This window comes from Podarcis muralis, chromosome 5, assembly GCF_964188315.1.
Source record: "Podarcis muralis chromosome 5, rPodMur119.hap1.1, whole genome shotgun sequence".
NCBI classification, from domain to species: domain Eukaryota; kingdom Metazoa; phylum Chordata; class Lepidosauria; order Squamata; family Lacertidae; genus Podarcis; species Podarcis muralis.
The window spans coordinates 55,825,705-55,850,807 of NC_135659.1; the positions used below are offsets into that span (position 1 = coordinate 55,825,705).

At 47.0% G+C, this 25,103-nt stretch overlaps 1 protein-coding gene across 1 annotated transcript; it reads right to left on the reverse strand.

Annotated features, from left to right (window-relative positions):
• Positions 1-1,070: 1,070 nt before the first annotated feature.
• On the reverse strand, positions 1,071-23,600 carry PI16 (peptidase inhibitor 16). Its single transcript, XM_077928872.1, has 5 exons — positions 23,089-23,600; positions 6,860-7,078; positions 5,245-5,354; positions 3,141-3,229; positions 1,071-2,103 (listed from the first exon to the last, which is right to left on the reverse strand). The coding sequence occupies exons 1-5, from the start codon at positions 23,260-23,262 to the stop codon at positions 1,262-1,264; spliced, it is 1,434 nt and encodes a 477-aa protein (XP_077784998.1). The 5' UTR covers positions 23,263-23,600; the 3' UTR covers positions 1,071-1,261.
• Positions 23,601-25,103: the final 1,503 nt, after the last annotated feature.

Here is a 25,103-nt window from a genome sequence, read left to right on the forward strand (position 1 = left end):
CCTCTGAAGTGCAAGGGCCACAGCTCAGTGGTAGAGCATCTGGTTTGCATGGAGGTCCCAATTTCAATCCGAGCACATCTCCAGGTAGGGCTGGGAATGCACCCCAAAATCTGGAGCTCTGGAGAGCCGATGCCAGTCAGTGTAAACGATACTGAGCTAGATGGACCAATAAGCTGATTTGGTTTATAGTTTCCTATGTCCCTGTCAGGTGGTAGAAGGAGTGGAGACAATGGTGAAGAGAGGGGGCTAAAGCTTTAGATACCCATATGGCACAGAAGAGGTGAATGAGCCTTAATAATGCTGCCTGATCAAAATATTGTGGTTTGTAGAGTTCCAATGGAAGAAAGATCTACTGTAATGAACAGAGTTGAAGAGCTACAAATGCAAACACTCACAGAGGTACTCGCTTCACTTTCACATGCAAATATTTGGTCCACTTGCACTTCATTTATTGATTGCTTAATGTAGCTCTTGTGCACTGAGTTTCTATAGAGACTCACATCACTCTCCCTAATCAGTCATTCATTTTCTCTCCATCCTCCTTACAAACAAGCCATATCAGTTTGCTTTACATTTCAGGTGGGCACAACCAATTCTTTGATCAACACAACTGTTTGTATTCTGAGCCACAAAGCTCCAGAGTCTGTACCAAGTGAGCACAAATTCATGTTTTGGGATCAGCTAAAGGAATTCAGTAGGTGTGCAGGCCTTTGCTTATCTTGCACAATTTGTTCAGCTTTCAAGATCCAGGTTTTTTACATTATCCAGGTTTTCAAGATCCAGGTTTTTATCGGCATTTTGGGGTAAAGAATAGGTTGCCAGTGGAGAATGCAGACACCTTGTCACCAATTCACAAGCAGAATGGGAAGCCTGGGAATGACTTCCAGGCACAGTCCAGCAAATAAATAGGGCCCCCATTTGTGGTGCACAGAGCACAGACAAGAGGGAGGATGATCACAGGTGAGTCATTGGGTGGAATGAGGCCTCATGACAGTATGCCATGCTTGACCCTAGCAAAGCTTAAAGAGAAGGAAAGAAAGGAAAGAAATCAGATGTGCTCCACATTCCTGAACGGATGAAAAAAGGGGGTTGTGGAAATAAACTGCAACCTCCCAAGAGCTTTATTGCTTGGGCAAGATTTGTACCACCATCTACAGAATTTTCAGCCACTGGCCATGCTACAGTGCTATTCCCAGCAGACTGGCAAACTCACTAAAAGGGCAGAAAGGGTCAGCCTATAAATATGTTGGATCAAATACTGCTATAAACTGTTGAGCCAATAAGGCCTGGCCTTCCTAAGTGTATTGCCCCACTTGCTATGCCTCTGCCACCGGGGAAGCGGGGGAAAGCACGGAGCATAGGGGTACCTGGAAGTCAGCTCTTTAAGCGCAGTCTTTATTTCTTCAGGGTGGCTAATCTGTTTGCATCCAAGGCAAGGCAGGCAGACAGAGATTGAAGCTGCCTTAGCTGCAGTGTTGTGAACAGGTACCTTATCTGCAGAGGCCTGAGCAGCATTGCTGTGCTTGTTTATTGCTTTGGAGTAAGCTGACAAGCGATGGCGTGCAGGTGTTTTAGAGACGGGAGGCTTCTTTGGGACGGGTAGCTTGGAGAAGAAGGGATGCTTATGGGCTGAAAGGGGTTTGGGCATGGAGGGAGGTTTACCTGTCGATGGAGGTTTAGGGATGGATGCAGGTTTAGGGACCAAGGGTGACTTGGGGGTAGAATGCACTGGTGTGGGGGGAGTTGAAGGTGGCTCAGGTTTTTTAATGGTGGCTTCAGGTGTGGCTAAGCCACCAGACAAAGGAAATTCTGCGGAAGTGGCTTTTTCAGTTCTTGATTCTGGGGAGGCAGGACGAAGAGTTGTAGCTCCCATTGTCACCAAAGAGGAAACTGTTGCATCTGAGTTTGACAAGTCTGAAGTTAGCTCTAGCGAAGAGGTTGGCCCTTCAGCTGTTGGGGATTCAGATTCTGCTCCTGTTTGGGGACTGTCTGGCGTATCAGGTGCTGAATCTGGTGTGGTTTGCAGAGCTGGGCTTGCAGTCAAGACAGCCGTTGGCTCCGGCTTAGGAGATGCGGTGGCGTCTCCCATGTCAACACTGGATTCTGGTGGGGGGAAAGAGAGACCAGCAGAACAATCAGCAAACAGATGCACAAAGCCACACCCTCCTCCCAGAAAACCAGTGAGAACAGAAGGCTGATATTTCACTTTTGCACAGAAGGTGAGCCCTACTTTGAAACCGAGTGTGGCCAGGGTCACAGGCAGCAGATTCCAGATGCCGTTAAAGGGCAGCACATTGCCACCCATTTCTTCACAACTTGGACTGGAATGTCATTTGAATTTTCTCCCAAAGATGCAAAAACATCTTGGGCAGAACTCAGTGAAATGCCATATAGCATAGCACTCAAGACATAAGACACCCCAAGCGGAGACAGAATGCATGAAAGGAATGTCATGGCTTGCAGTGCCATCCCTACTACATCCCTAATAGGAGGTCTGTTTCAGATGGAGCAGCATTAGGGGGCAGCCAATGGTCAATTCGTAAACTTCAATGCCCAGATTTCTTTGAGGGAAAGAATCTGTTTCAAATGTGCTTTAAAGGTGTAGTACATGGCCTATGTTTGCATGGAGTGACATAACCATCCATCTGGGGACCAATAAGGGCTAAGACCTCAAGGTGTGTGTGCTGCATGAATTCACATAAGCCAAAGTGCCACTTCCTGGTGCTATGGTAAGGACAAGAGAAGCTAGCATATTTTAAACACACTGTCATCACCTTGGGAGAGGAAGGGGATTAATGCTGGCAGGCCCTTGTGTATAATGGTGGTGCACTGAAGGCAGGAGACAGGTGTTTGCAGCTGAAAGGGAAACTGTTCCTCCAAGCATTTTTGCCCATCCTTGGCAAAGCAGCAAAACAAGAGGGAAGAAGGAATTTACTTCTCCTGTTGGAGAACAGCTTTGACAAGGATAATCATTGGGTGAAGGCAGCCAAGGAAATCACTACACTCCTAGGCGGCTGGATAATCTGCACCTGTCAGCCAGTGGAAATTTATTTCACGGTAATCCTGAGTGGGATTAATTTGGGGTGCAGATAAGGAGCTCTCCACCTTATCTGCTGGCTCCTCTAGTTCCACTCACTTACCACAGAGAGAGTCCTTACAGGAATAGCCATCTGGGCACATGGAACATGGAGCCCCTTCCTTGTACGGTTTGCGTCCCTTTATGTTCCCCCTGGAAGTGAAAAGTCCCAGGCGTTACTCAAAAAAGGACTAGGCCTTTCCCCTAAGGAAGGAGAGCATTGACACAATAGAAATAAGAATTTCATAACATTTTGTTGCTCCTTCACATTGACAGCTGCACCTAAGAACACTCTATGATCACCATTGATGGCTTTTGCCAAGAGTTCATCTCTCCAGCATGTAACTACCTTCCCAGCTTCACTCGGAAGATGGAAGGTGGCCAGCTCAGCTAAAGAGGATGCTTTGAGGGACTGCCAAAAGGCATCAACTATTTGGTGCCTGTTTGTGGCTCTTTTGTCCTGGATTCTACAGCCAGTAGACTTTATGAAGATGATTGGAAGTTGCCATTTTAAAATGAGGTAAAGGAAGGCAGAGAGAAGACAAAGTTCATCGGGAACATACCGACCAATTTGACCCCATTTTCAGAAACAGCAGCATCACAGCTCTGTAAATCCTGGAATTAATACAAAAACCTGGTGCCAAGAGTAACTGCAGTTTAACTAAGGCTGACTCCTGAAGTGGCTCTTCATTATCTTGTATATTACAGTACCTGTTAACTCCTGTCAGAAGTACACATACAATGAAATCCAAGTAGCTGTTCGCTACCTTGATCTGTAACTATTGCTATTATGGTGCCCACTTAACCTACTCCAGATAATGATGGGCAGCAGCCCTCATAATCTCTTACCATGCTGCCTGGTCTTGATGGGAGTGGAATAACTGGAAGGCTCCACTTGGACTATCATTGCTATAGTTCCTTGTTCACAATAAATTCTATGACCCCTCCCCCCCCCCCCCCAATGATGAGAGAACAGCAAAACTCTGCAGCCAAGCTGCCAAGAACATAATGCAACAGTTCTGAAGGAGTTGTACTGACTGTCAATATGCTACTGTGCTTTGGGTGGAGGGGGAAACAGATGAATCTGTCAGTTTCAGTTTTTCTCAGTTTCTCATTTTCCTCCTCATCAGTCCTTCACACTTCCATATCAGCTTGTGATTCCCACCACCACCACAAAAAAAACACAAGTCCTCATGAGCATTTCTCCTAATGTAAAGTAAAAGGTAAAGGGACGCCTGACCGTTAGGTCCAGTCATGACCGACTCTGGGGTTGCGGCGCTCATCTCGCTTTATTGGCCGAGGGAGCCGGCGTACTGCTTCCGGGTCATGTGGCCAGCATGACTAAGCTGCTTCTGGCGAACTAGAGCAGTGCACAGAAACGCTGTTTACCTTCCCGCCGGAGAGGTACCTATTTATCTACTTGCACTTTGACGTGCTTTCGAACTGCTAGGTTGGCAGGAGCAGGGACTGAGCAATGGGAGCTCACCCCATCACGGGGATTCGAACTACTGACCTTCTGATCGGCAGGTCCTAGGCTCTGTGGTTTAACACACAGCGCCACCCACACATTATTAAATTTGCTCAATGTACACATTTTTGTAAAGCAACTTTCCCTTCTATAATATGCTATTTTCACTGAAATATGCATTTTTATGTACACTTAACCTCAGTTTGTCCATTACTTGGCTGTAAACTGCATTGCAAAATTAGGAGAACTGCAAATTACAAAAGCCATCTGGGTTTGGGTTAGGGAGATTCACTTGTAAATGCAAACTGGATTGAATTTCTCCCCACACACACACACCCATAGTGCTTGTAGTGATATTTAAAACCCTACATGGCTTAGGATCTGTGGACACTTGGTGAAATGCCTTCTCCCATAACAGACCTCCCTATCTGCTAAGACCAAGGGGGGCACTCTCTTGCCACAGCCATAGTTTTGGGAAATATGGTACTATGCCTTATTAGCAGTATTACCACCCACCCATCCTTCACCAGAAGAGCTCAGGGCGGCTCACAGCAATGTAAAATAAAACATAAAAAACAGTTGAAAATAAATTGCAGCAACTGCACAAGCAGGAAGAATCAACATGGTTCAAAGCACACATTCCAGCCAGGCAAAAAGCACTCAGGAAAAAACACCCCAGCCCCAACAAAATGAAACTTACGGTGGCTGATAGTTGCAGACTACCAAATGCATGTCAGTGTCATTCAGGAATTCCAGGGTTTCGCAGAACACCGTCCCACAGCCCATACGCTCACTACTTGCCCAGACCACCTATAGAAGTAAGAAAGAGCAAGCTCTGTTTGCTATTGCAGTCAGAAAAAGAATTGACAGATATTGCCACCCTAGTCTTGAAGCATTTGTATGGAAGCCACTGGTCCCCTGATGGCAGCACAGCCCATGGGACTACGTGGGTGACATCTTTATTGCTATCTCAGCCACGAATTAAAACCGAAGCCAAGATACCCTCCACCTTTTGGACCCAAACAATGGAGCCCCATCACGACAGAGTCTGCTCATTTTAGTAACGATATGGGGATATACAGTGGTACCTTGGGTTACATACGCTTCAGGTTACAAACGCTTCAGGTTACAGACTCCACTAACCCAGAAATAGTACCTCGGGTTAAGAACTTTGCTTCAGGATAAGAACAGAAATCGTGCGCTGGTGGCGCAGCAGGAGGCCCCATTAGCTAAAGTGGTACCTCAGGTTAAGAATAGATTCAGGTTAAGAAAGGACCTCCAGAACGAATTAAGTTCTTAACCCGAGGTACCACTGTACATGAGAAGAGCCTGATGGACCAGGCCAATAGCCCATTTACTGCAGCATTCTGTTCCCACAGTGGCCAGTTAGATGCCTATGGGAAGCCTGCATGCAGAACACAAGTGCTTGTGAATCCTCAGCGACTGGCAGAGGCACATCACCTCCAACAGAGGAGGTAGAATGCAGCCATCATGGCTAATGCCATTTCCCAGGCTTTACCCTCAGCTCTTCCCAGGATGACATAATCCAGAGGGGTTCCCTCAGCCTCCTCTCCTTGGGAGTCCTCTGGGCAGATGCTGCTGCTGCCACCCCTGGTCTCTGAGCTGCCCCCCACCCCACCCCAAAGAGAGGTGCCTCCTCACACTGCCCCACAGGGGCCTGGGACTTGTCTCCCCTCCCCATATCTTTATTGATTTTATTAAATATTACAGCTATTCCATTCATTATTCAAAATAAAATGAAAGAAAGAAAGGAAGGAAGGAAGGAAGGAAGGAAGGAAGGAAGGAAGGAAGGAAGGAAGACACACTGCCCCACAGGGGCCTGGGACTGGTCTCCCCCCACCCCCACCCCCATCTTCATTAATTTTATTAAATATTACATCTATTCCATTAATTATTCAAAATAAAATAAAATACAAAAAAGAAGGAAAGGAAAAAGAAAAACACACTGCCCCACAGGGACCTGGGACTTGTCTGTCCATTCCCAGCAGCAAGGGCTGGGCTCCCTTACCTGCTTGCTTGCTTACTCCAAGGCTGCCTCAGCTCCTGGCAACCAGCACCCCCTGGCCAGCCCCAGAGGCACCATTTGCCTGCAGAGCTTGTAGCCAGGGCTGCTGCAACAAACAGCTGTGCAAGCTTTTGGGAGGCAGAGACCTGAGAGGGCATCAGAGGAGGGAGGGAAGGAAGGAAAGAGGGACAGAGGCCCTCTGTGTTGCCCACGGCACCCCTGACCATCATTCAAGGCACCCCGGGGTGTTATGGCACACTGGTTGAAAACCACTGATATAATCAGATACCTGTGTATAGTGACCACACATCTGCCCTTCTTGGCAGGTTAATGTTGTCATATTATAAAAGGCATACTCGTTGTACCACTCATCTACCGCCATCTTCACATCCAGGTCGCCAGACATGGCAAAGAGGTTCTCGCCTCGCCGTCCGCGCTCCGCATTGTGTTCCCAGATGCATTTTGTTGCGTAGTCCTTGGCAAAGGCTTCCAGCTCTGGATCCCAGCTCTGAAATTAGGACAAAGCAGGACATCACCATCACGCAGAACGGCTTCTCATACAGGCCAACCGCAGGAGTGCTTCCCACTGGAATTTGGTCAGCCTAGCAATAGGAAGGCCTGGAGCTCAGCCCAAGGCGAGGGAGCTGTTGTCATCAGAAGGAAAAATGGGAGTCAGTCCTCAAGGTAGCTTTTCCAGCTTCAGTTATAAATGGTTTTCACATGTACCCTTCCTAATTAGCTAGTGTCTCCAGCAGCAGCACACTTGTTTAGAGACCTCTGGGTGGTTCAAGGCATCTGCAAGGCACAATCGCAATCATTTCTGGCTATTTGGAGAACACTGGGCCACTTCAGGTGCCTTTGCAAATACCAGTCCAAGGCAAATCTGTCTGCAATATCCATAGTGAAAATATTGCAGCATCGCTTAACCTGCTTTACTGCCGAAACGGTTGAACCACAGACAGCTCAAGATGCTTCCCAGTCTTACAGATTACTGTATATTCATTTATATAAATAAATTTAAATAAATAAATTTAAAGTAGCAAAACATTGGTGTTCAGTTGGCTCTTTTAGGTGTGGCAAAACATTTTTAAGCCAGGGAGCTTTAAACATTAAGCAGGATGAAGAGCTAAAATTATGGGGCAGACACTCTAGACTGCAAGTTGGAGATTACATTTTTTTAAGGCTCCAACTCTTGGTTTGCAATAAACTAATACACCAGCAAATCAAAATTAGTGCTGTCCTCACTCTAATGAGCTAGTTAACTACAAAAAAGGTTTTTAAAAAAAATACTTATTTATTAACTGCATTTATAGCCTGTTCTTCAGCCAGAAATGCTCCCAGAGTGGTTTATGTCAACAAAAATGGCACCGTCTCTGCCTTCATGACACAAAAGGAAAAGGGGATGAGGAGGGAAGAGGAAAAACAAGCAAAGCAAGGCACAACATTCTTAATGTTACAAAAGATCTTATAACAGCCAGCTAGGATGAAAAAGGGCTTCTCGGAGTTCAAAAGGCAGGCCTGTCAGACCCCAGAGAAATAGTCTAGTGACTCAACCTTCCTGGTCAGCCAGAATTTGCTGACTTCATAGGGTGAGGCTTTGGCCTTCTATAATAATAATAATAATTTATTATTTATACCCCGCCCATCTGGCTGAGTTTCCCCAGCCACTCTGGGCGGCTCCCAATCAGTGTTAAAAACAGTACAGCATTACATATTAAAAACTTCCCTGAACAGGGCTGCCTTAAGATGTCTTCTGAATATCAGGTAATTATTTATCTCTTTAACATCTAATGGGAGGGCGTTCCACAGGGCGGGCGCCACTACCGAGAAGGCCCTCTGTCTGGTTCCCTGTAGCCTCACTTCTCGCAATGAGGGAACCGCCAGAAGGCCCTCGGCGCTGGATCTCAGTGTCCGGGCTGAATGATGGGGGTGGAGACGCTCCTTCAGGTATACAGGACCGAGGCCGTTTAGGGCTTTAAAGGTCAGCACCAACACTTTGAATCGTGCTCGGAAACGTACTGGGAGCCAATGCAGGTCTCTCAGAACCGGTGTTATATGGTCCCGGCGGCCACTCCCAGTCACCAGTCTAGCTGCCGCATTCTGGATTAATTGCAGTTTCCGGGTCACCTTCAAAGGTAGCCCCACGTAGAGCGCGTTGCAGTAGTCCAAGCGTGAGATAACTAGAGCATGCACCACTCTGGCGAGACAGTTCGCGGGCAGGTAGGGTCTTAGCCTGCGTACCAGGTGGAGCTGGTAGACAGCTGCCCTGGACACAGAGTTAACCTGCGCCTCCATGGACAGCTGTGAGTCCAAAATGACTCCCAGGCTACGCACCTGGTCCTTTAGGGGCACAGTTACCCCATTCAAGACCAGGGAATCCCCCACACCAACCCGCTCCCTGTCCCCCAAAAACAGTACTTCTGTCTTGTCAGGATTCAACCTCAGTCTGTTAGCCGCCATCCATCCTCCAACCGCCTCCAGGCACTCACACAGGACCTTCACCGCCCTCACTGGTTCTGATTTAAAGGAGAGGTAGAGCTGGGTGTCATCTGCGTACTGATGAACACCCAGTCCAAACCCCCTGATGATCTCTCCCAGCGGCTTCATATAGATATTAAAAAGCATGGGGGAGAGGACAGAACCCTGAGGCACCCCACAAGTGAGAGCCCAGGGGTCTGAGCACTCATCCCCCACCACCACTTTCTGGACACGACCCAGGAGGAAGGAGCGGAACCACTGTATGACAGTGCCCCCAGCTCCCAGCCCCTCTAGACGGTCCAGAAGGATGTTATGGTCGATGGTGTCAAAGGCCGCTGAGAGATCCAGCAGAACTAGGAAACAGCTCTCACCTTTGTCCCTAGCCCGCCGGAGATCATCAACCAGCGCGACCAAGGCAGTTTCAGTCCCATGGTGAGACCTGAATCCCGATTGGAAGGGATCCAAATGGTCCGTTTCCTCCAGGCGTGCTTGGAGTTGTTCAGCAACCACCCGCTCAATCACCTTGCCCAAGAATGGTAGATTTGAGACTGGGCGATAGTTGGCCAAATTGGCCGGGTCTAAAGATGTTTTTTTAAGAAGCGGTTTAATGACCGCCTCTTTCAGCGGGTCTGGGAAGGCTCCCTCACAGAGGGAAGCATTCACCATCCCGCAGAGCCCATCGCCCAGCCCTTCCCGGCTCGCTTTTATCAGCCAGGATGGGCAAGGATCAAGGAGACAGGTGGTCGGTTTCACTTTTCCAAGCAGCCTGTCCACATCCTCGGAGGTAACAGACTGGAATTGATCCCATGTAACAGGACCAGACAGAACTCTAGCACTCTCCCGCCCTGGCCCTGCTCCCACGGTGGAGTCTACCTCCTTCTGAATCTGAGCGATTTTATCTGCAAAAAACTTTGCAAAAGCATTGCAGGAGATCTTGGGGTCCCTACCAGGCCCCGGTGGTACAGGTGGTTCCGATAGATTGCGAACCACCTGAAAAAGTCTCCTGCTGCTGTTTTCTGCAGATGCTATGGAGGCAGCGAAGAAGGCCCTCTTCGCCGTCGCCATTGCCACTTGGTAGGCTCGACGTTGAGCTCTAGCCCGTGTCCGGTCTGATTCAGAATGAGTTTTCCGCCACCGGCGCTCTAGCCGTCTCAACGATTGTTTCATCACCCTCAGCTCCGGGGAAAACCACGGGGCTGTCCGGGCTCCATGCATTCGGAGAGGGCGCTTCGGAGCCAGACAGTCAATAGCCCTGGTTAACTCCGCATTCCAGCGTGCCACCAGGGAATCAGCTGAAAGGCCATCAACTTGGGATAAAGCATCCCCTACCACTCTCTGGAAGCCAATTGGATCCATTAAGTGGCGGGGGCGGACCATCTGAATTGGTCCCACCTCCCTGCAGAGGGGAAGGGTTGCGGAGAAGTCCAGTTGCACCAGGAAGTGATCTGACCATGGCACTTCTTTTGTTTCGCTTTTAGTTAGTGTCAGATCACCAGCATCCATAGAGGTGAACACCAAGTCTAAGGCATGTCCATGGCTATGAGTTGGGCCAAACTTATTCAGGGACAGCCCCATGGAGGCCATGCTTTCCACGAAGTCCCGAGCGGCCCCTTGTAAGGTCGTGTCGGCATGGATGTTAAAATCCCCCAGGACAACCAAGCTAGGTGTCTCCAGGAGCATATCCGCCACGACCTGAAGCAGCTCGGGCAGGGAATCCTTGGTGCAGCGGGGAGGTCGGTACACCAGTAGGAATCCTGTACTGCCCCTATTGCCCAACTTCCAGAACATGCACTCAGAGAACTGGGTCTTCCCAATAGGACGCCTGGTGCAGACTAATGACTTCCTAAAAATCACTGCAACCCCCCCTCCCCGCCCACATGACCTGGGTTGCTGTGCGTAAGAGAAACCTGGTGGGCAAGCAGCGGCAAGGACAGGCCCATCTGCTTCATCCAACCAGGTCTCTGTCACACATGCCAGGTCAAATCCTCCATCCACAATCAGGTCGTGGATGGCAGTGGTTTTATACATCATTGACCTGGCATTGCACAGCAACACTTTCAGGTCATGTGGGTTTCCCTTGCTGATTCCAGTATCCTTCCGGTCAGGACCAGACCTGGAGGCAGGGATAGTCCTCAGACAACGACTAAACCTGCCTCCTCTGTAATGACATGGTCTGGTCTTAGCGTAACTCCTCCTCCTACCCATGATCACTGAGATCGGTTGTCCCAGTTCATCCCCCCCTGTGGAACATGCCCCAGCCATTTTGTTTGCTGGGACCCACTCCCAGGCAGCCCTGACCCCACCCCTTAAAAAGCAAAATACAAACTATATAATAATTTAACAGAATAATAATGATAATAATAAAACAAAACAGAACAAAACAAAGCAAGAAACAATAGCGCTGACTAAATGCTTATCCCTCCCCAAGCAAAAATAAAATAATAAAATAATATAATATTATAAAAAACAACAACCACCATTTAAAGTGCTGCAAATTAAAAACAATTAAAACATTTAAAACCATTTTGTCCATTGCTGCCGGTAGCTGTTCAGGCCTCTTATGCTGTGGCGGTGAGTGCAGGCCCCGCCCCTAGGCCAGATGGAGTTGGCAGAAAAGGGAGCGGTCCTCCCAACACTCACACAAGCAGCAACAGCAGCCGTGTCCCGGAGTTCTTGATGGAGGCCCTGGCAGTGAGTGCAGGTCCTGCCCCCTAGGCCGGATGGAGTTGGCAGAAGAGGGAGCAGTCTTCCCAACACTCACACAAGCAGCAACAGCAGCCGTGTCCCGGGGGCCTCTCTCAGGCCTCTTATGCTGTGGCAGTGAGTGCAGGCCCCGCCCCTAGGCCAGATGGAGTTGGCAGAAAAGGGAGCGGTCCTCCCAACACTCACACAAGCAGCAACAGCAGCCGTGTCCCGGAGGTCTTGATGGAGGCCCTGGCAGTGAGTGCAGGTCCTGCCCCCTAGGCCGGATGGAGTTGGCAAAGGAGGGAGCAGTCTTCCCAACACTCACACAAGCAGCAACAGCAGCCGTGTCCCGGGGGCCTCTCTCAGGCCTCTTATGCTGTGGCAGTGAGTGCAGGCCCCGCCCCTAGGCCAGATGGAGTTGGCAGAAAAGGGAGCGGTCCTCCCAACACTCACACAAGCAGCAACAGCAGCCGTGTCCCGGAGGTCTTGATGGAGGCCCTGGCAGTGAGTGCAGGTCCTGCCCCCTAGGCCGGATGGAGTTGGCAGAAGAGGGAGCAGTCTTCCCAACACTCACACAAGCAGCAACAGCAGCCGTGTCCCGGGGGCCTCTCTCAGGCCTCTTATGCTGTGGCAGTGAGTGCAGGCCCCGCCCCCAGGCCAGATGGAGTTGGCAGAAAAGGGAGCGGTCCTCCCAACACTCACACAAGCAGCAGCAGCAGCCGTGTCCCGGAGGTCTTGATGGAGGCCCTGGCAGTGAGTGCAGGTCCTGCCCCCTAGGCCGGATGGAGTTGGCAAAGGAGGGAGCAGTCTTCCCAACACTCACACAAGCAGCAACAGCAGCCGTGTCCCGGGGGCCTCTCTCAGGCCTCTTATGCTGTGGCAGTGAGTGCAGGCCCCGCCCCTAGGCCAGATGGAGTTGGCAGAAAAGGGAGCGGTCCTCCCAACACTCACACAAGCAGCAACAGCAGCCGTGTCCCGGAGGTCTTGATGGAGGCCCTGGCAGTGAGTGCAGGTCCTGCCCCCTAGGCCGGATGGAGTTGGCAGAAGAGGGAGCAGTCTTCCCAACACTCACACAAGCAGCAACAGCAGCCGTGGGTGACCAGATGGAGCCTGCCAGCTTCTTATCACTCCTGTCCCTAGAGGCAGACCTGGTGCGGTGGGCAGCGGACTCCACCACTTCCCACTCCCTGAGCAGATTGTTTGCTGCTCTTCCTCACAGGGCAGTTGTTTCTGAAATCCTCCGTGAGGATTTTATGTGGAGGAGCGTGAAAAAATGCTTCCCAGATGTCGTAATCTAGCACGTCAGAGAGAGGGCCGCCATCCAGGACTCTCACAGCCTACCACCTCATTTGGCGTAAGGTGCAGGATGGCTTCGGAGGCCAGTAGCAGAGCTGAGCTACAAAGCCCCCTCTCTCCCTCTCAACCCTGCTAAGAGGAAGGTACAGTAAATATGCAGAACTCCTCCCTGCTGTGAGGATAAAGTCATGCCCAGTTTAACAGCTGTGCTTGGCCAGAGCCAATGCAAACATCTGGAAAGCTTGTTACTTAACAGAGACCAACAGCTGCTTGCCAGCAGATCCCTCTAGTGCTGTGATAGACAGTCCCTTCTTATCCAGCTGAGCTCCACAGGCTACTTTAGCAGCAGCAGTTGCTAAGCAGGAAGAGCAGAGAGAGTTTACGTACAAGAGAGTGCGGTTAGGGAAGGTTACAGTACAAAACTGAGGCAATGTTTTCTTCTTCTTCAAAGGAGCTGCCAGTGCTTCTGCGCTGCCATCCAAAACAGTCGAGCAAAAGCAAGAGACAGCCTTGACTAACAAATTCTGAGGCCCACCCCTCTAAGACATCTTGGAGCGAGCCCTTTGCCGCAAGGAATGGTGTGTCATCTATTTGGTCAGGAGGAGAGAGACATTTGCTTTGGTGGAGGCAGAGGAGAAATGGTCCTGGTTCCACTTCGCTTCCAAGCGTGAAGCTATTCTTGACATGGAATCCAGCATCCCTATGGTGAATTTCCCACCCTGTTCTGGCCGCAGGTTTTGCTGAACTCAACACACTGAGTTTCCTCTCGGCTTTCCAATGTGACAGGCAGGATTGGGGAGTTCTACAAAACAATGCAGACTGAAGGGTGGGAATCTCAGCACAGAGCTAGAACAATGCACAATGGAATTGTATGACTATGACCATGTGGAGGAAGGTAGGGGGGGGAAGCCCTGGCGAGTCAGGCCAAGGGCCTACCTAGTCCAGCATCCTGTTACCCAAAATGACCAACCAGATTGTTCTAAAAAGTCCACAAACAGGACATGCAGACAATAGCCTTGCATGAATTCATACACCTCTAAGTTGTCCCCACTTTTCTCTAAACTAAATTGTGCCAAAAATTGTAACCTTTCCTTGCTGGAGAGCTGCTCCAGCTGCTGGATCACTTTGGCTGCCCTCATCTATACCTTTCCCTGTCCTACAATATCCTTTTTGGAGAGGCAACAGCTTGAACCGTGCAGAATATTCTGACAATTTGGCAAATGGGCAAGCGGTGCAGATCTCTGAGCAGAGGTGATATATGCAGAAAAGGTCACACTCCTGTGAGCAACCGCCCTGCCCTGTACTAACTGCAGCTTCAGGATCAAGTATAAGGGAAGCTCCAGATAGAGTGCATTACAGTAACCTCAACGTGAATTTTGGAGAAGGAAAACTCTGATCCTAAACCTCTGCTGCTTTGCGGGATATCTCCAGGAGAAGAAAAGACTAAGGTGTAAACCAGGGGTAGGCAATCTAAGGCCCGGGGGCTGGATCCAGCTCAATTGCCTTCTCAATCTGGCCCACAGATGGTCTGGGAATCAGCGTGTTTTTACATGAGTAGAATGTGTCCTTTTATTTAAAATGCATCTCTGGGGTATTTGTGGGGCATAGGAATTCATTCATTTTTTTTCCCCAAAATATAATCCGGCCCACCACATGGTCTGAGGGATGGTGGACCGGCCCACGGCTGAAAAAGGTTGCTGACCCCTGGTGTAAACCCTGCACAAATCTGGAGCAGGTTCTCTAAGACGATTGGATGGTGCCTTGTATGCCTCCTTCTAGCAATTCCTGCAGCCAAGCTGGTGCCAAACGTATTGCTCTGCTTTCTCTTTGGACCTCCACACACCCTCAGGCGGTCACTCCAGTGCCGCTTTGATTTTTCAGTGGTTTGATTTCACCCCTGGAAGTGCATTCCATTGTCTCTCCAGACAGATGGATGCCACCGTTGTCACCACCACCACCACCACCATTTTAATGCTCTCTATGTTATGTATTTGGTGGATGTCAAAGTGTGATTTAAGTTCCCCATAGTTATTCTATTGTAATATCTGGTGGAGTTTTAAGGAGGAAGGTCTGAGTAAATCAAAGCATTTAAGAGAAGGAGTCTCCTGTGGTTTTTAAATAAACAGCTGGAACTTTATTCAGCCCAAGTGGGATCCAGCAGCAGGTCAGGGAACTTCTCTTGAAGGTCGCTTTGAGGGTAGCTAGTCTTTTTATTGATAATTATTGTTGTTATTTTATTGTTATAATTTATTGCCCAGCCTTCACCCAAATGTCCCAGGGTAGGTTACAATAATTGAAAACAGCTTGAAACAGCTGACAAGCACAGAAACAAGGTGGGTCCTAAAAATATGCATCTCAAGGGTCAAAAAGCCAGGATAAAGGGGTGTGTTTTCAGCATTTGCCAAAACATGCGTAATGAAGATGCCAGACACACCTCTGTGGGGAGGCTTTTGTTGCATGACTTTTGAGGATGCCAAGGAGCACATATAGAAGCAGAATAGGAATCTTCACAGTCCTGCATTGCAGATGTGAATTTTCAAACTCCCATAGGAATACATGGAGACTTAGCATATAAATGCAGCAGAACGGTAAATCTGAGCTGCTAGAATGGACTCTCCTGTCCCAACCCTACATCACTTCATGGAAAGTACCATTTTTGAATGCATCAACATGTGGAAGTTTAAAAAAAAACAAAAAACTTCTTGCCAATAAAAAGGTAGCCTCTCAGGGTATAAGTTCAAGTTCCTTTATGTGCTAGTTTTTTATTTGCAGGGAGTTGGTTATTCAAAGATCTGTTGTAAAAAGTGGTTCTTCGACCTGTAGTCTGGAGTGACATAACCCATTCTCAGAACCATCTTCATCAGCCTGGTGCCTTCCAGTTGTTCTGAACTAGCGCTTTCATCAAGCTTAGCCCCCCAGAACCATGCTGGCTGTAGCTGTTGGGAGATAGAGTCAAAAATATCTGGAGGGCACCAAGCTGTCAAAGACTGCTTTAGAACTTGCCTCTTCATTCCCACCTCATTCTGCTACAAAGATGGAAGGCGCTCTCAATTGTGGTTCTCTCCGTTTCCCATTTTCCCAGTCTTAAAACCAGTTCTCCCCATTCTGCAGCAATTGAGGATTTTTAAAATAAAAAATCACCAGCATTTTGGTGTGGATTTCTCCTATTATACGCATTTCTATATGCATTATTTTTTTTTACTAATGTGCATATTTTTGCAAGCATTTTTTCCTAACCTCGTGCATTCTTATGTGCTATTTTCATCAATATATTCATTTTTACACACACTTTCCCCTAATATATGCATTTTTATTTTTAAAATACTGTTTGGTTGGTGAACTGAATAGCAAAATTCAGATAGGTGCAAATTTCAAAGGCTAGCTGCATTTCGGTTCACAGGTTGTTTCTGAAAGTGCAAACCTGGATTGATTTGACTTCAAACGAGACCTGATGTCATATATAATAGTCATATGTGGGCATGGTTTGGAGAAAACAACTTCCTTAATTGGGCCCACAGTCACCACCTCAACTGCCTTATGTCAGGCATGGGCAAACTCTGGCCCTCCAGATGTTTGGGACTACAATTCCCATCATCCCTGACCACTGGTCCTGTTAGCTAGGGATGATGGGAATTGTAGTCCCAAACATCTGGAGGGCCGGAGTTTGCCTATGCCTGCCTTATGTTCCTGTTTTGGCTGCTGCATCCACAATGCAGGTTATCCAGAATGCAGTGCTGATAGCAGCACCTAGCACCTATGAGCCTTTCCAAGACCACCACAGATGCCTGCCATGTCCTCACTTCCTGCCTGCTATAATACAGAGTATTACAGAACGTGCAGTTCTTCAACTGGCTATTACAACTGCCCTGGACCTGAAAGCACTCCCCTCCCATAGTACAATATAAAAGGTAAAGGTAAAGGGACCCCGACCATTAGATCCAGTTGTGACCAACTCTGGGGTTGCAGCGCTCATCTCGCTTTATTGGCCGAGGGAGCCGGCGTACAGCTTCCGGGTCATGTGGCCAGCATGACTAAGCCGCTTCTGGTGAACCAGAGCAGCACACGGAAATGCCATTTACCTTCCCACTGGAGCGGTACCTATTTATCTACTTGCACGTTGACGTACTTTCGAACTGCTAGGCTGGCAGGAGCAGGGACCGAGCAACGGGAGCTCACCCCATCGTGGGGATTCGAACCACCAACCTTCTGATCGGCATGTCCTAAGCTCTGTGGTTTAACCCACAGCGCCACCTGCGTCCCTATAGTACAACATAACCATTCACTTTAAAAATATTATGACGCCCCTCCCCTTTTGATCCTGGAGAAAGCTGTGGCACACTTGCAGGAGGCAGTTAAGTCAGCTGGACTTCACCCTTGGATTTTGATCTGTGCTGGCAGAGGAAGTTGGGGATTTGGGAGGCTGGCCGCGCATTTTGAGAAGGGTCTTCCAAACTACCAAGGTTGTCTCCAAGCCCAATTCCTTCAATTTACCGGACTCTATGCTAACAATCATGGCGTCTGGGTCAAGAGGGAAGGTCTGCTGCCGCCACCTGTGGTGGTGAAAAAATAAAATTTTGAAAAGGAATGAAAGGTCCTACTGCTACTGCTAAAATATCAGCCCAGCCCAGAATGCTGAAGGCAACACCAATTGGTCATTTGCAAACAAGGCTGTCAGATTTGGGGGCCTTGGAGAGAATAGCCTAGCTCAGTGGTTCCCAATTGGGGGTCCGTGGCACCATTCACATAACAAAAACATTTTCAAAAGTAGGGAGTCCATTGCTTGGCTTTTGAAAAACAAGGGGCCCACAGTACTTTGCTATTTGGGAACCACTGGTCTAGCTTATAGTTTTCTGGGGAGAAGGTGTTACCATTAAAACTATTAGGTCTGTGATGCAATCATTCTTATTTTTCTTGATCAAAATAGCTTTGAAAGGTTGGAAGAACAGAAGGTCAGTTCCTGGGACACTAATTCCTCCCCCTCTGGGGCAGCCCTCTGTATAATTTTTGGGAGGGGCTGAAATGGCAGGTCCAGCTTGAGTTTATTATTCCCTTTTTCGTGAACCAGAGCCAGACTCCATATATAAGGATCCAACAGCTGGTTTTCTTGTTCCATTAGAATATAGTTTGGCAGACATCGCTTAATGTATATATAAAAATTTCCAAGGCAACCAGTTCTGCTGATCCAAACAAAATTGAAAAGTGTGACTTCAGAGAAGGGGGGAGGGGTTGGGAACAGAAGAAACTGAGCGCAAGTTCTGATGTTAAAGGGGGGTGGAAAGCATAGGGAGAAGCCTGAAGCAGATGGAGGTAACTTTTAGCATCCACATTTTGAAGAGAGAGAAGGAGCATTTCCAGAAGTAGTACTAGTACTAATACTAGTACTAGTACTAGTACTACCACGCAGGATACATCTAGGAAGTATAGCATAGGGGCTGACATAACTGAAATTATTTAAGCCCCACGGTTGCCATGTCACCTGAGCAGATCCCGATCAGTTCATTTTTTGGGCTAGCAGCCATCAGCGCCATTCCTATCTGTATTGCAAGTATAATCAAACACGAGACTCCTGAGACACACCTGATAATCTCAAAAGCCTTCAGCTTGGAAGCAGCCTCACAACATCAGCAGGTCTTTCCCACTCTTCAGGCCAGAAGTGGAACAAAATATATACACATCAGCACGTTTTGTTCCACTAAAAAGCCAAAGGGTCCATCCAGACGAGTAGTTCTTCACATTTTCACAACGTCCTGCTGAAGGCCAGATGGAGCATATTGCTCTGGTGATTGTTGATCTGCAACTGCTTCCAGTTTTAAAGCTACTACTTCTTACCTTAAGGTTTAAATAGCTTACAAGGCCTAGGTACTGCAGAGCTGCCTTTCTCTGCATGTTCCCTCCAGTGTTTCTGGCTGACATCAGAAGCCACGACTGAGATGGGGTGGGTGGGTACAAGAAGCAGGGTCTTTTCAGTCATGGCACCAATGCGTTGAAATGTCTTTGCTGAGATCTGTCCGGTCTCATCTTTATATGCATTCCACCAGCTGGCTAAATGTGGGTTTTTTAAAGAAGACAGATGTTTTTCTAGCTATCGTTCTGCTGAGATTGATTATATATTGCTGTCTGATTATGGGTCTGGTTTATTGACAGGGTATTATTTGAAATGTCTTGTTGTTAGCTGATCTGAGATCAAGAATGGAGGAAAAGTGGGCTATCATTAAAAATAAATCAATCCATGACCTGCTACAGGAAATCACTTAAGGAAAAAGCACACCACATTCCATGCTCCATTACTGTTTGTGCTCCACTTACTGAGAGAACCACATACCCAAACACCAACTGCAGGAGGACATATCTAATTAAAGGGCTATGAATGGTTCTTGGCAGAATTCTTACAGCAGGGATGGGTAATCTCAGACCCTCCTGATGTTGCATGATTCCAACTTCCATCAGCCCCAGACAGCATGGCCAGTGGTTGGGGATGATGGGAGTTGTAGTCCATTAACACTTGGAAGAGCACCAGGTTAGAAAACCTCTAAAAAGTTTTAGACTCTTACTAGTTATCCTCTTCAATCAGAGCTGTTCTTTTTGTGTTTCAGTTGCACCCCTACAGTCACTCACCACAGACACTTGGTGGAGCTCATCTGCTGGCTTTTTTTGGGAAAAGCTAAACCCACCACCAGAAGGTTGGTGAAAACATAGGGCAGGGCCTTGTTGGTGGCAGCACCCTGGTTATGGATCTCCTTCCCTAGGGAGGTTAGACCTGCCCCCAGCCCTGGTGAGTTTTGTTTTGGCACGAGGGTATAAACATTTTTATTCTGGCTGGGTTTTGACATTATTTTAATGTTAGTTTTAAAAGTTTGGCTTAATTCTGTTATTGCTTTGAATTGTATTTTCTTTTCTTCTAAAGCCACCCAAAAGTGATGTAGAATATTTTAATTACTTTTAAATTACTTTTAAAATAAAGTATTATTAGCATCCTGCAACAGGCAACTAACTACACGATCTTATCTCAAGCTCCAGCCTCCTTAAAGTATCAAAGTATGCTTGTAGAAGTATGCTTGCAGAATTCAGAAAATTCAGTATTTTTAAAGAAAACAATTGCAGTATTTCAGAAAGAAATGCATATGTACAAGAATCATGAAAAGATTAATACAGGCACAGCGGAGGTATAAAAGTGAAATAAAATTAAATCCATCTGTATCAGCCTAGAAATGCCCAAGATGTACAATGCACATGAAATGTCTTTTTAAAAGTAGTTTTTATGCTGAATAAAGCCAGCATATTTCACAATTCAACAGCATTTAGCTAAAATGTGTTCTTCTGACTAGTGCAGTATTTATTGAACTTCTAACTCACATTGTACCTATACACTTGTGCTTAAAAGAAGGCACCCACCCATGTATGTTTGTAGCATCAGGTGACGTCTGCCATGGCTTCCACTATTTTGCAATGACAGGAGACAGTTCATATATTCAGCTATGAGTCACCGTGTGGGGGGAAAACGTGTAGTAAAATTTTAGCCTGTGTGTGAATCTGCCCCAAGCAAATATGGTCCACTAAGCAACAACAACAAAGTAACTAAGGGTCAGTTTATTCTTGAAGGTATTTTTGTTGGCTGTATGTTTAAGTGTGTGTCCTGGAGCTTGCTTGTCCCTCCTCCCCCTCAATCCTTTTTCCTCGTGTGTCATGCCTTTCTAGAGATTGTGAGCCCGAGGGCAGGCTCTGTCTTAGTACTGATTTTCGTAAGCAGTTCTGAGAACTTTTTTTTGGCTAAATGGCAGGGTACAAATGCTGTAAATAAAATAAACATGATTGTTGCATATCTTGCTTAGCTAACACAAATCTAAGGACCTGCTTTCCGTTGTATGATTAATCTCATCACAGAGGAGCTGAGAAAAGTGATAAAGCCAAGTAGGGCTGGTGATCATTTGGCATCCCGTCACTTATCACTCACATTGAATGTGAGTCTAACTTCGGGTTAATTTTTATATTTGAAAAAAAATGGTTTGTCATCTGTACACAAAGCTGTATCATAATGGGGGCAGCTGTTGCTGCCAAGAAGAGATGCTGTTCAAAGTCATCCCCCGCTCACCTTGCTAAGCCATTCTTATCACCCAGGTTCCTCCAAAGCTTCTCCTACCTGCTCCAGCCATGGAAGCATCACCTACCAGCTATGCTAGCTAAATGGGATAGCTAAGTTCAGAGGCAGCATACAGTTATGTGCTCTTTCCCCCACGTCCTCTCTGAAAACATCACAGACACATTTGGCCAGCCACTGCAGGAGCCATCCTAGATGTGATGTGGGAGATCCCAATGGGTCAACACTTAAATGCAGGCACCAGGGAGGGGCTTGCCTATACACCCTTCCCCACCCATGGCTAACACCAGTGGCAGGACGACAGTTTAGATTTAGTTACAGGCATAGGAGCAAAGTTTAACCTGCCTCCCAATCACACTGCGGCTCTGATCTCCTCCCCACAGTTGCTTTATAAATCTCAAAAAGAGTCAATATTCGGGAAATCAGTTGACAGACTCCCATATTCCATCTACTTTGACTTTTAAGAGGTCTGGGTTACATGCAGATGAGTTACTTACTGAAGACCACAAAAAGTACAAGGCAGAGGTGCAATTCTAGCCCCAAACATTATCCGGATCATTCCCCCCCCCCCCAAAAAAAAAAAAAAATTCCACATTTCCCACTGGCAACCCCCCCAATCAATTCATTTACTCACGTCTCCTGTCCCCCAAAAGACAGGGAAACCCCCTTTTCTCTCACCTCACTTGTGCTTGCCCAGCCTTCCCTCAGTACAGCCTGATTTCTTGTTCCTCCCTCTGCCTCCAGTTCAAAGAGGCAGGACTCAGATTTAAAATGTCCAATCAGCAGGCCCTCAACATCCCAGCCAGGCCAGCCTACCGCCAATAAATTGCATTCTCCATCAAAACATCGTGCAGGTGGCGGTCCTTCAGCTTTCACTGCAAAGCAGGTAAGCAGTGAGTTCTCCCACCCATTTCCTGAACCTAAACAAACCTGAATCACCAACACAGGAGGGGAAGCTGAAGCAATAAGCCCAGCAATGAAGAAATAAATTTTAAACGAAACCTTTTTGCGGGGGGTGGGGGGTGGAGATGAGTAGAAGTAGGTGTTATGGATCTTGTCAACAATGATGGCACAGGCACTATCCAATAGATTCCTGTTGAAACTAGATGACCATGTTAACACACAGGGTCTCACTAGTAATGGTGCTACCATCAGCTGGGCTGGAGGAAGGAGAATCATTTGTAATCAGCCATGCCAGAGTGGTGTCTGAGTGCCGAGTTTCCTGCAACAGGAGCACAACCAAAAGGGAAGAGGTCTGTTTTGTGTCCCCTGAAACTAATGAGTTACAAATGTGCAGCCTGATCTTTTTTATTTTCTTTTTTTCTTTCAGTATGTATAGAAGTCCAAATGATGCTCTGGTAGAATTGTGATCCAAGTAGCTGTGCGCCCTCAGTACAAACAATAAGGGTGGGAGGGAACAGAGGAAAAGGAACTTGCCCCAAAATAACAAAGCTGCTTGATATCATAACTAGGCACAGAATTGTGGCGGCTGGGTCCAAGCTGCCTTCTTTAACTTATACTAATTCATCACAGGAAGCTGATAAAATGCAGGTGATCCTTCCATTTGAAAAGCTGCAGTGAAATGCTTAGTGCTACGGTATCTACAAAGCTCAAACTCATTTAAGGAAACAGACTTCTGAAGTTAACAGAACACCTTACACACAAATAGATCACAGTGCTTATAACAAATATTTGGCATGTAAAAGTACACCATGAAGATCTACAGAGAAAATCAGTCTAGGTGCTCATTTCAGTTAGAACCGAAAAGCTTTGCACTTACTTGTCTCAGTCACTTAGTTAGATGCAGACGCACAAAAGAAAGGGAAACTCTAAACAATCATTTTATTAAACAAACAAACAAACAAAGTCGCTCTTTCCAGAGAAATATTCTGAGCAAGAAGACAGAAAGTCTCTGAATCCCCCCACATTACAGCAAAGTCCAGGGCTGCCCACAGCTCACTTACCATTTTCAGCATATCTGCAGCTGGAGGGGAAACCTTAGCACGATACTGATTGTGCAGGTCCACGAGTAACTTCTTGTCCTCCTCTGTAAAAGAGCAGCCGAGCTCCATCGCTGTGAGCAACAGGAGGAGGAGGAGGAGGAAGAGGGGGGGAATTTGCAGGCCTGAGCTCAGCATTGTGGCACTGTCTTGTTTTAACAGCCCACGGGTCTGGCAGACAGCTTTAAATCCCTTCCCAGAGTAAGGAACACCCAAAGCCCAAGATCGCAAGGAGGAAATTTATCTTTTTATTAGAATGCCTTTCGGAGCCATAGAGGGGACACACCCATCTCACAGAGTATCATTGATGGAAGAAGAATAATGGTCCTTAAGGGACGGTCAGATGAGCCATGCCCATTCGATGAAATCAATTGTGTGCATGAAAATGATGCATCAACTGTTCCTCCAGTAAGAGGAACTCTGGCTTGCGGGGTCATGGTGCTGTAACCTGATGCTGAAGCATACCAGTAACCCTAAGCAGGATCCAGCCCATTTGTGCACATAACCCATCCCTCCCCTCACTTTCCAAATAGTTTACATGTCAACCAAACTCAAAAACTACCCTCAAGGTAGTTCACTCATCAGCAAAATTATGCCAGACACAGTGACTGCATGTGATGGTGCTGCCAGTAACACTGAGTTAATTATGTATAATAATAATAATAATAATAATAATAATAATAATAATAATAATATCAGACTTGGATCAACCCTGTGGTCCTTCCAGACCATTGTCTATCTACACGGCTCAGGCTGGGGGAAATGGGCAAGGATAAGCTATACGTCTGAGCAGCAATGAGCCCCTTGTGTGTTGTAGCGCAACGCAGATTACAAATAATGCAGAGTACTGCCTTCATTTTCAACAGAGGGAAAGACTTTTGGCAGTTTTGCACCTACAGCAATGATAAAGGACAGCAACAGCAAAATAGATAGTGAAAGGCATATGGTGTTTTAATACTCTGATGGTATCATCTGGAAGTTGAACCAGATATGGCAAGATCTGCATGTCCGCAAGAGTTCAGGGGAATTCCACATGAAGATCCATGACCCAGGAGGCTGTTACTCAACATGGAAGATCAGGCTTGGGCAGAAAGACATGCCATCTACAGAGCTGAACCTGCAGTTTTTAGAAAATATCTTGTGAGAGAGAAGCAGCCCGTATAGCTTCATGGTGCTTCCAAATGGTGTTTTCCAATTGATACATATTAATTGTGAAGTCGTAACTTCTGGATCCTGTGCAACATGTATTTCCAGAAGATAAAACTTGGTGTGAAATACATTTTTTACTTCTGGGAAAAGTGGTAATTGCTTACTGTAGCAAAATTAAGCTTTTTTTCCCATGAGAACTTAACTGCAATTTTGAATGCTCCGTAGAATGTGGCTGCATGCCGGGGACACTGGTTAGATATGCCTGGGATATCACATGAAATGAGGAACAGTTGTGCAACACCACCACCACCATTAATAAGAATATCATCCTTTTAAAAAAGGCTTTCTAGGCTATGCTCCTCGCTACACCATCAAACGGGATAGTAGTGCTAACCTCTTCCCTCAGAACTGCACCCAGGTTGTGACTCCTCCATCTCTCTCTCCTTTTCTCTATTTCCTTTTGAGTTCTTTGAAGGCTGTGTGCTGCTCCCCACTCTCTCATAAAGGAATGCACATCTGTACTAATCATTTTTGTAAACTTGCAAACGTGGGATGTGGGACAAGGTTATTCCTCTGCAGCAAGGCTTCTCCTTTTTTATGCAACTTAATATTGTTTAGGGCAAGTATAGTGTACAGTACAGTGCTAAGATCTGGGTGATTGATTGATTGATTGATTGATTGATTGATTGATTGACTGATTGATTGATTTAATCAGTCTTTCATGGTTAAACAACCATCTGGAAAGGCCCTAATCATGGATGATAGATGATAGATAGATAGATGATAGATAGATAGATAGATAGATAGATGATAGATAGATAGATAGATAG